The sequence below is a fragment of the Marmota marmota genome, unplaced genomic scaffold (assembly GCF_001458135.2).
Source record: "Marmota marmota marmota unplaced genomic scaffold, marMar, whole genome shotgun sequence".
Lineage (NCBI taxonomy): Eukaryota > Metazoa > Chordata > Mammalia > Rodentia > Sciuridae > Marmota > Marmota marmota.
This window is the reverse complement of record NW_026000022.1, coordinates 1-15,579: the sequence shown is the minus strand read 5'-3', so window position 1 is coordinate 15,579 and position 15,579 is coordinate 1. Positions and strand designations below refer to the sequence as shown.

Here is a 15,579-nt window from a genome sequence, read left to right as displayed (position 1 = left end):
TTGGATGAGATGTTAAAAAACATGTCAATATAATCTTCTTAACTTCCAAAGATAAAGAGTAAGTGTGCAGCAGAGGTGTCTCACAGCCACAACCTCAATCTGGGGATGGAGGTACCATCACCAATACTGAATGGGAGAGTCTGACACCATACACCCTACTGACACACAGAGAGAAGACCGTTAGGCACTCTGCCCATTCCCGCAAAGGTGCATGACTGAGTGCAACCTCAAGGGAAAACACCCAGGTCCAAACCAAGGGCATTCAGTAAACATTGGTGTGTCATCACCACATCACCAGCCTGGCCTGGTCTCTGCTGGTACCAGGTTAGAGAGTCACGGATGCTCTGATTGGTGGTGCAGATGATGGAGGTGCTGTCTCCTGGAGACATCAGAAGGCTGGAGACCATGTCAGCCCCAGGTTCCCACTGGCAGCTGGGAAGGAAGAAACAGCATTCCTGTTGTCAACAGGGTCCCACTCCATTTCGCCAGCACAGCTGGCTGTTCTGGGCACTTGGGTTTCTAAGGGGAAACTGTGGGCTAGAGATGCCCAGAGTCCTGGGAGCATGTCATACTAGGAGTAGATAAGTCCATCAGCTCAGGATGTTCCCTGTGCTCCCCCCTCACCTTGATGCCAGAGCAGTAGAAGGCAGAAGAGTGTGGCCAGGTCACCCATGGCTAGACAGGCCCTGCCTGAGGCTCCTGCTGCCCAGGTTCACCAAGAGGCCTGTTCACAGGGACTCTGAGAAGCAGAAATGGGCTCTGGGGAAACGTGCAGATCAGCAAGGGTGGGGCAGACCTGGTCTGGCAGCTGCAGCGCTGGTGTTCTGGGGACTCAGTTCCTGCTGGCGTCCACACACAGTCCCAGAGGAGTTTCTTCTTTGCTTTATGAGATGAAAACATCCCTAATGTTTTCTCCATCTTATTCATACTGAGGGTGTAAGAATTTGTAGGTAGAATAGGGCTTTCTCCGTCTGAGGAAGAGAAAATCAAAGAAGGTATCTGATGCTGTGAATTAATCCTTCCTATGAACATGTGATCATCCTTCTAGAATTCCAAGGAATATTATCTTCTAGAGACCATTATGAAAAAAATGCTCTGTGTGGATCTGGGGTTTAGAGGAAATGCTAGGCTCCCTGGGGACGAGAATGTCCTGGGGAAAGTCCATTGCATACCTCTTGGGGTGCTGTGCATCTGTGAAGGCTCAAATTATGGGAGCATATTTCCATGACCAACGTTATCTTTTAATTTGAAGATCAATGCATTTGATTCTTAATTTTTCTCATTTCCTTATTATTTTTCCCATTTCTCTCTCTTTGATGACACTGTCACATCCTCGGGTAGGTGTGTCTTCATTGCCTGAGATCACTAACTACTCTCTTTTTCTTACCTCACAGTGAAGCCTTGTGGTCACTCTGTATTCTGATTTTCTTTCCTCCAAGTACACTGAGATATTCCTTAACTAAAAATTAGTAATTCATATAAAGATTAACAAATATTTTACATCATCTATCAATATGGTTTAGCTTTCCTTCTGTAACTCATTTTTATGTTCAGTTACATTAACAAATATCCTGGACTCACTGGAGCTCCTGGGGAACACCTTTATTTGGGTAAAAATGCAATTCCCAATAGCTACTCTTCTTAGAATGCCCTGTTCAGACTTGCCCATGTGGGAAGCAATTTGATTGTAAACTTTCTTCTCCTCCTAGTAACAAGCAGGGTATTTTATTTGAGTTTTGCTTTATAAAACCTGGTTGGGGTATCTTTGTGGTCAGTGCATTGTTCCTATTTTTTCTTAAACATCTATTTAACTTTATGTGTCTCCTTCCCTGCCTGTGTCCATGTAGATGGCTATGTAAGCACTGTGCTGGTAAGGGTTGCCAATCAGTGAGCAGTAGCAACCTCACAACTCCGGGGTTTACAATAGGAAGCCTTTCTCTTCATGTCCATGGATGGCAGTAATGTGACTGGGGAAGTCAGGGCTCAGCAGGGTGGTTCTGTGGCAGAGCACTGGGCTTGCATCCAGCTGTGGACTGTGTGGTCCCTGGGCCCAAACCTGAAAGTCTGTGAGAACAGGGCACAACATTTTCAAGGGGAGGTGAGGACAATTGCTATCCCCATCCAAGCGGCACTTATAAGTCCAGTCGTCCCTGACAGAGCTGCGTGGTGTGTTACCTCATCTTTTCACTCTGATGACTGCCGAATTTTCTGAACAATGTTTGCTGCACTTAGTTATCAAAGTATTTGATTGTTTCTTGAACGTAAAGTTACAGACCTTGAACTATCCTTTTAAAATTACTTGAAAATAACTAATAAACAATGTTTTCTCCATTAGGCTTTAAAAAAACAATTCCTTCTGAAAATCCTCATTGCAAAACTATTTTTTTTTTTTGCAAGAAGCAAATGTCTCCTAAAACGTACTGCTGAACCCTTTCTATCCCTGTCCCTTGGTAAAGGTGCAGCTTGTTGCCGCAGTCTGGCTGGGCACAATTCAGGAGCCACTTGTCAAAAGAAACGAACTTTATTTTTAGAACACACACACCACACCACACAGCTCTTGAGGAAAAACCCTCAGAGCCCAACTGCCACCACTGGCTTCCCACAAGCCTCTCAACCTCCCCCACTCCTCCTGCTCTTGAGACCAATTGGCTGGGTCGCGTGGGCGGAGCCAAAAAAAGTCCCCCAATGAGCAGCTCTGTGGTCTGAAAGGGCGGGGAAACAGCCCAATGAGCATCACCACAGAGGAGCCAATCAGTTCTCAGCTAGAAGTTTTCTGGGGCTGCTGTGAGCCAATCATCAGCTGGCAGCTGGAAGTTTGCTGGCAGCTGGAAGTTTGCTGGCAGCTGGACGTTTGCTGTGGCCCCTTCGGCTGTGGCTCTCAACAGCTTGTCACCCAGGAATTCTCAGGAGCCTTGGCTATTTGGCACTTGTCACTTCTCTCAGTGATGCAGAGGAAGATGCTGGATCCTGGGCACATCTTGAGTTGGGATATATTTTTTTTCGTGTTAAGGAAACATAATAGTTCATGCAGGTTTAGGCCCATCCTATACCAGTTCAACAGGGATGTGGTCGGGTCTATGTTGCTGGAGCCAAGCAGGAGAAAAGAATTTAGGGTGCAGGGTAGCCTCTTTGGTGCCTTCCACCAAGACCTCTCAGGGATCTACAGAGGCTGGCTGCCTCTGAGCAGTGCCCTCAGCAGGTGGAGGCAGCAGGAGGAGCAGCTAGGGCAGCCCAGCCTCACACTTCAGCTCCCTGGGAGGTTTTTGTCATGGCCTGTATCACTGTGGGAGGGGAACTGTTAGTCTGTAGACAGTAATAAGTGGCAACATCATCAGGCTCCAGGTCACTGATGGTGAGAGAATAATATTTCCCAGATCCACTGCCACTGAATCTTGATGGGACCCCAGATTGCAAATTGCTTGCAGAATAGATCAGTTGCTTAGGAGCTTGCTCTTGTTTCTGCTGATACCAGGATGCATAGCTGTAAATATTCTCACTTGCTTGGCAAGTGATGGTGACTCTGTCTCCTTGAGATACCGACAGAGAGGATGGAGTCTGGGTCATCTGGATGTCACATCTTATATCTAACATTGGAAACAAACACAAATATACACACATTTAATAATGTCACAAGAGACTTTTCTGGAGGGCTGAGAACATGTGCAGTGTTTTCTCCCCTTATCTCGGAGGCAGAGCAGCAGGAGCCCCAGGAGCTGAGCAGGGGCCCTCATGGCCATGCTGTGTCCTGACTGGGACTGACTCCTGCACAGGGTGTGAGCAGCCTCTTAAGAAGTCCTCAGAGCAGTGGGCTGTGCTAGGGGCACATGCAAATCAGCAGTGCTGGGCAGGCATCATTCCAGATGTAGGGCTGGCTTCTCTCAGTCCCTCAACACTTACCAAGTGTGCCCATGTGTTCCAGGTCAGACCAGGGCAGCACTGCTTTGCCTTTTAGAGAGTCTGTTTCTCTCTGGTGACATTTTGTTACTAAGGATATTTTCAGGACAATTGTCCAATTTTGAAGAAGACTTAAGGTCTGGATTGAGCAAAGTATTTCATACCTAATATGAGGATTACCTAGGAGAAGGTTCTTATAGAGAATATGTAGTGAAGTGTTACAGAGGAGAACATCAGGCCATTAATAGGCTCTCGCATGTTCCTGATAGGAGGATACCTTGGGTTTAATTTGAAATCATGTGGATATTAAATAATTTTTAAAATAAAAAATGCATTGGAAGAACTTCCAGCTACAGCAGCTGCCTTAGCACAGCCTGAGCCCTGGAGGAGTTTAGCTCACAAGAAAGCAGACAGAGCATATGGCCTGGGCCTGCTGGGAGCTGTGCCCTGCCACTGGCTCCTGCCGTGGCTCTAAGCTTCACGTGTCCCCAGCCACTCCAGGAAGGAACGCAGAGCGAATCCCTCCACACTCCCTCATCCCAAGGGTCAAGATTGTGCCCAGAGCTGCCCATTCCTTTACCCTCTTGTGTCTCATCTCTGAGCTGGTGGCAGGTGCCTTCTCACCCCTGCTCCTGTCCTGGACTGGAAGAGTCTCTCCTGTCCTTACCATGCACAGCAGGACAGAGCAGGTGCTCAGTGAATCAGACCTGAGAATGACAGTGACTGTAGACTCTGGTTTCAGGTGACCATCTTGGTTACCTGAAATGGGGCCCTGCATTTACATAAGCAGACTCAGGCCCTGGACTAACTGGGAGAGGCTGGAGCAGGGGTCACTCAGGACTGAGCTCAGGCTGGCACTGCCTGAGGGCTGGTCTGTGGCCCTGGGCTGGGTAAGCAGCTCCGAGGTGGAGGCCCTGCCATGTGGGGTTCAGCCCACACAGAGGGTGAAGAGAGTGGGGTCCCCGTCCCCTTCATGTTTGCCTTTCCTGGAACTCCAGCCTCCTGGTGAGGATCTGTGTTCCTGCCCATCTTCCAGGGACCTGGAACAACTCTGCAGGGCCGTGGGCCTGGAGCCCTGGAGTGAAGGCCTGTTCACCAGAGTCCAGGCTCAGAGCCACTGTTCCTGTGTCTAGAGCAGCTGATCCTCCTCATATTGGCTCCCTCTCTAGCACTGTTGCCCCCCGTGGAGGCTCCAGGTGCACTCAGGCCACCTGAGCCCCTTTGGAGTGAGCTTAGCACCCTGGGGACAGCCTGAGGGTAGCACTGACATTGCAGCTTCTCCTCCCCTCCCCCTCCCTTCTCCTCCTCCATGTGAGGTCCCCAGTGTCTGCTCCACACTATAGTGGAGCCTGCAGTGGGATTTGTTCCCTCATAGTAATTTATGAGGACAACCCACCCACTGCACACGTGGCTGCACAGTCTTCAGAGCTGTGGCCCTGTCCTCTCTCTCATCCAGGCCCACTGCTGACCCTTAGTTCTGACCCCACTCCATCAGTCCTCAGAGGAGGGACATTCTTCTCAGGTTGTGATGATCACAGGGTATAAAGCAAAATAGAAAACACTCAGGAACTTGGCTGTGAGGAGACTTAGTCCACTGTGCACAGAGCCCCAGTGGCCATGTGTCTGGGCACTGGGCACAGTTCCCAAGCCTTAGGGCTCCTCATGGGAAGGGATCTCTGTTGCTTTCCCAGGGCCTCTGAGGTCAGGACCCTAGGCTGGGTTCTTTGTGGGGTTGTTTGCCATCTAGTGGCAGAGTTGAAACATAGCAACTTGGAGATTTGGGGGTGTGGAATCCAGATTCATGAAACTGATCCTCTTCCATCCATCACTAGGGCAGATTCTGTAGGAAGCTCAAATGGTCCCTCTCCTCAGTAAGTTGTTCAACTAGTTAAGTACATAAGACCAACACTGCACCAGGATTCAGAAAACATACTGGTCTCGAGGGAGCTGGCATCTAGGTGTGTAACTCTCAGGGTATGCAAAAGCTAGGGTTTTGCCAGAGAAAAGAAGAGGTCTGAGAGACCCTGGGGAGGTCAGTTTTAAAGGTGCAGGAGGCTGAGGGCTCCTGGTCTAGAGCTGCCAACCTAGCCTCATGCATCCCATGCAAAACCCTTCCAGATCTGCTGAGGGTCTCCCAGGGCTCCCAGGAAGAGCTTCCATGTTCAGAGTTGGGCCAGGGCAGATGAGGCAGCTGAGGAGCATTTCAAAGTGTCCCAGAGGTGCCCAGGCTCCAGCCCCCACTGCCACACTTGGCCCTTCCTCCCAAGGATGCTGAGGTGGGAAGGGACCTGCCCCTGCAGCCCCAGCATGCCCGGCCTCCCACACTGCATTTGCCCTTAAAGGAGTCCCACATCACCACATGCACATAGGACACCTGACACCCTCTCTGGGACCAAGTGGGGTGACTTTTTATCTAAAACCATGAACTTGGACAGGAGCAGAAGGATGGAGGTGGTGGGACCCTACAGGTCAGGGGAGTCAGGAGCTCAGTTCCTGGCTCAGGTCTTGGCTCTCCATAGCAGGTGCTCGCACAGGAGATGACAAGTGCTGTGCCCATGAACAATAGAAAAACTGGCTTGAGGACATCTCAGAAATTGGCAAGCCCACACCAACGTCACCATTAAAGATGGAAAAGTAAAATTTCCTTGGAAAAAAGACCAAAGGACACCCTGCTTTTATGGGGGGCTCCTAGGAAGTAGTTCCCTGTGCTCAGCCATGCAGGCACTCAGAGGATGGTATATCTGTGGTTCCAGGAGGCTTGGTGACAGCTCAAGATGGTGGCAGACATGGGCCTCACCCACATGGAGCTGGTTCTGCAGGAATGCAGGATGCAGGAGTCGGGGGTCATGAGGTTCCACTGAGATTTCAAAGGAGGCTCTGAAGGTCAGGCGGGGAGCATCAGGGCTGAATCCCTGCAGTAGCCCCTGAGAAGACAAGGTGTGGAGATGTGAGAATGGAGGTGGCATTGCAGTAGAAGCCCTGGGATTGAGAGATTCCAACTGCATGGGACATCTGCTGAGGGAAACTCTGAATCCAGCAGAGACAAGCGGGAAGGGAAGCTATGTGGGCTGCAGCCAGCAAGTCCACAGGGGCAGAGCCCTGTGTCAACCCTTTGGACAGAACTTCACTGTGCCACATGCCCAGGTGCTGGATGGGGGGCTGCAGGGTGGGTTTGCCCAACTGGATTTTACAGTACAGCTTTGGCACCATCCTTTCTTGCTGTGCTCATATTCCTCCCCTTTGAAATGAGAATGGTGACCTTCAGCCACTGGACGATGGACATATGTAGCTTGCTTTAGATTGTTACAAGGGCTCACCACCCTGAGTTTTCCTTGGGTCTCAGAGACTTTGAACTTAGACTTTAAGGTAATGCTGAATTGGGAAGACTGTGGGAATCTCGAAGATGGACTTAATGCACTTTGCATTGTGATATGGACATGAGCTTTTCGAGGTGAGGAGTGAATTATTAGGATTTGAATGTGAAATGTCTCCCAAAAGCCTCTGTTAACCTGGGCGTCTTCAGGGATCTACCATTCAGATTAGGAGAGTATGACATCATCAGTTCATCTTAGTCTGAATGGACAGTATCAGTGATGAGTATAAGCAGATGGAGCAGGGCTAGAGGGGGTGGGTTACTGGGGGCATGCCCTGGAGAATTGACCTTCCTGTGATCCTTCCTCTTTCTCCCCATACCTCTCCAGTAGACATGACCTGAGCTGCTTCTCTCTGCCATGTCCCCTCCTGTGACATAATGCCTCACCTTGTCCCTAGGGCTATAGAGCCAGTTGACCATGGACTGAACCTCCAAAACCATGAGCCAAAATAAACGTGTCCTTCTCTCAGTGTTCATGTCTGGTCTTTTGGTCCCAGAAATGAAGAGCTCACTAAAGCATTTCATTTGAGCCAGTTCTTATATGAGTGCATTGTCTTTCCTGATATTTTTGAATTTTCCTGTTCACTTTCTGCTGTTAACTTGTAACTTCATACCATCGTCATCAGAGGAGATAGTATGCATGTTCTATGTTCTAAGTCTTTATAACATCATTGAGATTTGTTTTCTGGGCTAGCACATGCAGGATCTTGGAGAGCATTCCATGTGCACTTGAGCAATCATGCAGCAAGCCATTGTGGGTGGAATCTGCCTACATGTCTGTTAGATAGGTGGCATGGCTGCAGGTCTCTGTTTCCTGATTTGTCCTCTGTCTGGTTGTTTCAGGGAGTATTGAAAGTATAATAATTGGATCCTCTCTGTTACTATATTGTTGTCTATATGTCCCTGAAATCTGTCCTTGCTTTTAGATGTGTTTTGGAGCCTTGATTTTTGGGGCATGTATGTTTGTAATATTTATCTCCTTAGAGAACGGACACCATTATCACTGTATAATTTTTTTGTCTCTCCAATCAAATTTGAAAAAAATTCTATATTTCTGATAATAGCATGACTACTCTTCCTGATGTTTTTTCATGTTTTTACCATGAAGCTCTGCTTGTTCTAAGAGGTAAGGTAAGATTACTAAATGAAATGTACATACACAATTTCAATCCATTTTGCAAATCTACACATTTTGATTGGATGTTCTCCTATTTACATTCAGTAAAGTTACAAACAGGGAGGAGCTTCCCTTTGCCATTCTTCTGTTCTTTCTCTCTTCCTCCTGCCTTTTTAATCCCCGAATCTCTTCCACTACAACCACCTTTCTCTTTAGTTTATTTTGGGAGTGTAATGTTTCAATTCCCTTCCCATTTTTTTCTGTTTATATGATAGCTTTTTCCCCCTATTCTTGTTAATTTGGGGTAAATTATAACATACTAAATTTCTAACACCTTAACAAAAGCTGGTGACAATTTGACTTCAATCTCATTAAAATAGGACCCCCCCTTACCCTTCAGCACCCCTGGGTGTTACTAATGTCATCATTTGCAACTTTTTGTTGTGCATGCATTAACACAACAGGATGAGTGCTTTCAATGCCTATTTCTTAAAAAGTACTGTGGAAAATAAAGATTAGATTTATAATGAAAATATTCCCCATCTTTGTTTTGACAGAAGAACTCTGTGTTTTTGCATGGCTCTTATTGCCTCTTCAGCTGATTTAATTTCAACATGGAGCACTCAAACTCTATTCCCCAGTGTCTCCCTTCTGCTGGTACCATGCCAGGGCTTCTGCATTTGGTGGGATCTTAACAGGAGGTGACTTAGCTGTGGCCATGGCACTCAAGGTCCAGAGCCCTCAGCTGCAACTTCTTCCTCTCACACAATCTACTGAGCTGTTGCTGAGACCAGCAGCTCAGGTGGCAGCTGGGCCACCCAGGCAGGGAGGTTTTTGTTTGGGGCTGTACCATTGTGGAAGGGTACCATGTACTCTGCATGCAGTAATACACCCCAGCATCCTCAGCCTCCACACTGCTGATTCTCAGTGTGAAATCTGTCCCTGACCCACTGCCACTGAACCTGTCTGGGACCCCAGTGTTTTGGTTGGAAACAAGATATATTAGACTCTGTGGAGCCTGGCCTGGCTTGTACACAACCCAACACAAATAGTTGTTTCCATCACTGGTAGGAGGCGTGACTGGACCTGCAAGTGATGGAGGCTGGCTCTCCAGGGGTGACGGAGAGACAGGACTCTGGGTCATCACAGTGTCCCCACTGGATCCTGAAATAATGTGAAAAATGAAAGTTTATTCATAATATTATGAAACATTTTAATTATTTTGTTCCTTTCTCAACTAAATTATTGGTGCACTCTTGAGTATATAGTTTGGGTTTCTATCCAGAAATACCCAATGTCATATAAGAAAGAGTTTTATGTGTACAATGCCTGTCTAGAGGTTGACCAGACCACTCTCTTCTTTCTATGTCCCAGTCTTCATCAGGAGATGACTTGTTTTACCTCTAGAAACTTCCTCCCTTTCAGGGATCTGAACATCACATGCCACATCCTGTGCAGTGACACCCACACAACTAACATGTACAGAGCTCACATGTAGGAAGCACTGAGCTCACCCCCTCCCCCTTCTCCCTCCTCATCCCCTCTGTCCTCACCAGGGATCCAGAGCAGCAGCACCAGGAGCTGAGCAGGGAGCCTCATTTTGAGAAGCTGAGCTGAGGAGTCCTGGTGAATCAAGGGCAGGTTAGAGCTGAGCTTTATGTCAGCCTTGCAGGAAAGTCCTCCCCAGGGAGCAGCATGCAAATGCCCTGGTGGGTGCATCTGAGTGGATAGAACCAATGGGGGGCAGGTATGGACTGACTTTGAATAAGTCAAATGTCTTCTGTGACTGGAGGGAAACTGAGGAGATGAAGTCCATGTGGCCTGCAGTTGTGGGCAGAGGATCTGATGGTGAGAGTGAAAATCTTTGCCGAAGTCTCAGTGAGTTCAATAGGAAGCACCAATACAGCACCTGACCTGAGAAAGTGGACAGTGTGTCCTGGGCAATGTCTGGGGTGTGAATGGCCAGGCTGTTTGTCTCCCTCCCCCATAACCTGGAGAAGAAAAACCTCCCACACCCACTAGAACTGACAGAGGAAATTCCTCCTGCAAAACCCTCCTGCTTTAGTTCTTTTGAGACTCCTGTGGTGGCTCATGTTACCATGTCAACAAGTGCTGGAAATGGTGTCTCCCTGGGTCCTTGCAAAAGTCAAAAGAACCTGACAGGGAGAAAGAAATCTTTCTCTCACATTCAAAATGAATAATTTACTCTTAAATTCCAATGGTTCTTGGGGAAAAGATCTTCCCACAGGAGTCTTCTCGCTGTGTAGAATCATGTCCTCTCAGGGGTCCTGTTCCTTCCTTGCCTTGGGTGAGAATCTGTCTCTCTCTCCTGGCCTGTGTGTGGGGTGGCCACAGCCATGAGTCCCCAGCTCAGAAGGACACACAGTACATGAGTGACAAAAACAGCACCCTCGGCTGTCAGGTCACCTGGATTTTCACACCTCCTGTAGATTGGTGCCAGGGTCAAATTGCTTTTGTCCTGAACTCAGAATCCTGCAGCTATTGAAAGAATAAGTCACACTGTTCCACAAAATTTGGGGTTAGATACACTCAGTTTCAAGGAATCTAATAGCATATAGATTATAGAGCAAGTTTAACCTGGAGCTTGATCTGTATAAGCTCTGGGAAACCCCAATAGTAAGATCTGTTAGACAGGATGGAGGAGAAAGTGAAGTGACCTTGACCTTCACCCTGATTTCCACTGCAGCAATAAGATTGGCTGACAAACACCTAGGGGAGGGTGTGAATCTAACATGTCACCTTTACCTGGCTGACATTTCATTCACCCTCATGGTTTGCTCCATTCTTTAAATTTGGTGTTGTTCCATCTGATATGTGATGTGAGACCATGTCATTCTGGGTCCTCCTCCCAACTATGGGCCTCCTAATCAGCCATGCTGGTGATGGATGGAAAAGAAAGGAGAAGAGAACCAACATCAAGGAGAGTGTGCACAATTATCAATGTCACGACTCTTTATAAAGAACTGTTCTAATGGGTGTCAAATGAGAAATTAGGTTGACTCCACTTCATGGTTTTCCCCCAAACATGGTGACATCTATCACTCAGTAGCTGACAATGTGACATGACATGCTATAGGGCTGCTGGAGTAGGTGGTTAAGGAAATGTCCCCCCTGAAGGCCACGGCTGACATACAGGAGGCACAAGCAGAAGCCCACAGGTAGAAGGAGAGCACAGGGACCCTGGGCAGACCCTGGGGTTCAGCTGCTACCAGGCAAGCAGGGCCTGGGCCAGCAGAGCCTGGAAGGGGCAGGGAAGGGGCCCATCTTCAACTGCAGAGAGAGCTTGGCCTGCTGCCCCTGGACTCCAGACTTGAGCCTCCAGAGCTGGGAGTGAACTCCTCTGAGTCAGGCCAGGTGTGCGGTGTCTATTGAGCAGCCCTGGGAAACTCACGTGTCCATTCCCACTATGGAAACCTGGATTGTGGGGAAAACCAGGAGCAGTAAGAAATCTGTAGGATCTGATTAGTAATAAATCAGGTTTAGAAAAAGTTGTCTTCACAAAATATTCTTTAAAAGAACAAAGTTTCAGGAAATGCTGCCATTTCTTAAATGAACATAAAATATTTAAAAGCCTCCATTCTGATCATTTTTTTATTTCAGAAATTGATGACAATATTTTAGAAGTTCCTTGTTGATCAGAAAAGTTTTCCTAAATTGCCCATAGAAAGAAAAGAACAGGCAGCATTTCTAAGTCCAAGGCAGACTCTCAAAGTCCCGTGGTCAGCTCACCGTGCTCTGTGTGGACATGAAACCTGAGCAGTGGACACAGCTCATCCCTCTCCCCTGGACACACATTACCAGGGTTTATCAGAGTGGGTGAGACTAACTTTACTGGACCCTGGTGGGGAGGGGCCAGTGGGTCTCTAGGGTGACCAGGCTCAACTGAAAGAGAAGGGACTTAGGCACATGGGTTCCTTGTGGTTTTGACTCTGATGCCAGAGGCTGTCAGTTGTGTCCATGAAGCTGCAAGTCCATGTGTGACCCCTGGAGCTGGGAGGCTGCTAGGTACTGGACCTATGTGGGTGTGGTCAGGTCAGAGTGCTGAGTGCAAAGTTGGCACTGTCACTCCAGCCCCAGGCAGTGTTCTGAGGACCCAGCAGCCCAGTGGCACACACACACCCCTGTGTGGCCAGGAGGAGAGACACAGCCCTCCACTCCTGCCTGAGCCCAAAGGGACGTCTCTTCAGTGTGAGCTGAGAGTAGGTTCCCTGTTGAGACTAGAGACCCATCCTCCCAGAGGGGCTTCTCCAAACCCAGGTGTCAGGGTGGATCCTGAGCCCAGAGGCCCCTGAAGGCAGCAGGCCACCATCTCTATGTCACAGCCTGTCACCACTCAATGGAGGATCAATTCATGGACATTCCAGGTGCAGGGATTCAGGGAAAACTGTGCCCCAAACACTGAAGGACACTTGCCTGTTTATACTCTTAGTTCTCAGGATTCTCAAGATTGATTGCACCAAAATTGATATTATGAGCATACAGGGAAATTTCCAGAACTTTTAAGTTTTGTACACTTTTATTCAATTTACTTACTTTAAATTTTTCTTAACTCCTTAATGACTTGATTACTGTTTATATAAAACTGAATATTTAAATAAATATTTTTTGTTCTATAGGGACACAACACTTTTATTTTATTTATTTATTTTTATGTGGTGATAAAGATAGAACCCAGTGCCTCATGTGGACAAGGCAAGCCCTCTACCACTGAGCCACAACCCCAGTCCCTACAACTGAATTTAATACTATTTTAATTAAATAGGTAGGTTAAAATATTATACAATCTAGCATTCCCACAATAAGGGACTTGGACTTTACTGGTGCCAGTGCATTCTGAGCACACACAGCAGTGAGGTGTTGGATGTCACAAGCACAGAACACACTGTGCCCAGTCTCCTGCCCAGTCCTTTTCTACCCCCTTCCTCCCTCCTCTAACCCAGCTGCTCTGCCCCCCTGCTCTCCCCCTGTGGTTATTTTAATGTGTGATTTACCATGATGTGTAAGTGTGACATTCATTGTGGCACAAGAATGATGCAGGACATCCACAGCATTCTCATGAAGGAGTGCAGGAGCACACCATGGGCCCAAACCAGCAGGACAGGTGAGTAGTGAATGGAGGTGATGAGAAACGCCTGTGCCCTTGATGCTCTGCTGAAGGGCAATAATGCTAACATGTTTCAAGTTCATTACATCATAATGGAAAGGTAAAATGGGGGTTGCTCAGGTCCTATTTGGTTTCCCGTAAGTGCTCCAGTGCTGGAGGTTTGGTTCCAGCGGGGCCAAATGAGGGATGATTGATCCTTGAAGAGGATGGGCCTGGTAGGAAGGGGTCAGGTCTGGAGCTGCTGCCCCTGGAAGGACAGTGCTGCTCTCACACACTGAGGGCATCCTCAGCAGAGTGGGTTGTCATGAGGCCACACCACAGGCGTGGCCCTGCAATGTGCAGCTGGTTCCCTATCCACTTTCACACCACTGTGACACAGGCCAGGGGCCTCACCAGAGGACAGTGGGACTGCCCAGCCTTGGACCCTCAGCCTTGAACACTGTCAGTTAAACCCACCTCTTTACACAGTATTTGCTTAACTCAGAGGTTTTGCTGTAGCAACACATAAAGGACCAATATGTGCTTCTTGTTATTATGGTTTTAGATGGGAATTTCCATAAGGAGCTGCATTGGAAATTAAGAAATTCTATCTGAAATAATTGTATCCCAAAGTTAGACTCTCAGATCTCATGGATGTGAACTACTCAACAGTGTAAGATGCCAATTCTCATCCAGCAGGTGGTTCTGGAATTCTGCACTGGGAACAGCTCTTAATGAGGCTGATGATGCTCACCCTGAACCTTTTGAATAGGATGCAGGTCTCACTGATTTGCTTAGTGCCTCACTTTTGCTGAGGCTGGCTTTGAACACGTGATCCTCCTGTCTCAGCCTCACAAGCTGCTGGGATTACAGGCCACTGTGCCAGACCATGGAGGCTCATTTTATGAATTTCAGTAGAAGACTCCTCATCAGTCAAGGCCAGGGTTAGCTGAGCTCTTATCTCAGATGCCACAGTGAGCAGGGCACCAAGAGGACATGGGTTCTGTCCTTTGAACAAAGTCACTTAAAATATCTTGTATGTTTGGAAGAAAACCAGTGAGAAAAAGTCCACACTGCTGCCTGCAGTAGAGGGTGAGATCTGACTGTGGATGTTTAAATCCATGTGGAAGACATGTTGAGATGAGGGACCCCTTAAAAAGATTCAGGGAACTGACACTGTGTTGCAGGAACTCCCTGTTTTTCCATGTCCCTTACCTGACATGTGGGGGACCAGGAGGGTTTCATATTTCAGTGGTTTTCATATTTTAGAAACTTTGAGTCACTTTACCAGCTGAGCATCCCCATCTCCAATTCCAACCTCCCTGGAACCATCCAATGTCTCATATTGTGGAGCACTTTGGATTCTGGATGTTAGGAGAGGGGGTGCTCAGCTTGCCCTAGAGTAGAGTGACAGAATGAAAAGCACAGGGAGTATCCTGTAGAGGAAGGTGTCACTAACTGTGTTGGGTGTGAGTGTGAGTGTGTGTGTGTGAGTGTGTGTGTGTGAGTGTGTGTCTGTGTATGTGAGTGTGTGGGGTGTGTGTCTGTGTGTCTGTGTGTGTGTCTGTGTGAGTATGTGTGTCTGTGAGTGTGTGTGTGCATATGTGTGAGTGTGTGTGTGTGTCTCTCTGAATGTGTGAGTGGTTGTGAGTGTGTGTGTGTGTGTGTTTCTGTCTCTGTGTGTCTGTGGGTGGGTGTGTGTGTCTGTGTCTGTGTGTGTCTGTGTGTGTATGTGTGTGTGTCTGCATGTGTGTGTGTGTGTGACTGTGTTAATGTGAGTGTGTGTGTGTGCCCCAGCAGTGGTGATCAACACCTAAGGGTCCCACCTCCAGCAGGCCTGCTCTCCCTGGAGCCCACCTGCTCTCACCTGATGGGCAGGGGCTGCTCTTTCACTGCTGGGCTCCCCTAACCCCACCTGTCTGAGATCCAAGCAGGAGGATCCCGAGGTGAAGGCCTCAGAGCCCATCCCTGGCTGGTCTGTGCTGCTGGGAGGAGAGCAGGTGGGCAGAGCAGCTTGGAGCTTCACAGACACCTGCCACACATGTGGCTGTGTCTCCTGACCTCGGCACACATGGGCCCAGGGTGAGGGGG

At 48.2% G+C, this 15,579-nt stretch overlaps 1 gene segment (V, D, J or C); it reads right to left on the bottom strand.

The window, feature by feature from the left end:
* Positions 1 to 2,767: 2,767 nt before the first annotated feature.
* Positions 2,768 to 4,194, bottom strand: LOC125618917. The segment is given in 2 exon segments: positions 2,768 to 3,584; positions 3,659 to 4,194. Coding segments are annotated over 2 exon segments (426 nt in total).
* Positions 4,195 to 15,579: the final 11,385 nt, after the last annotated feature.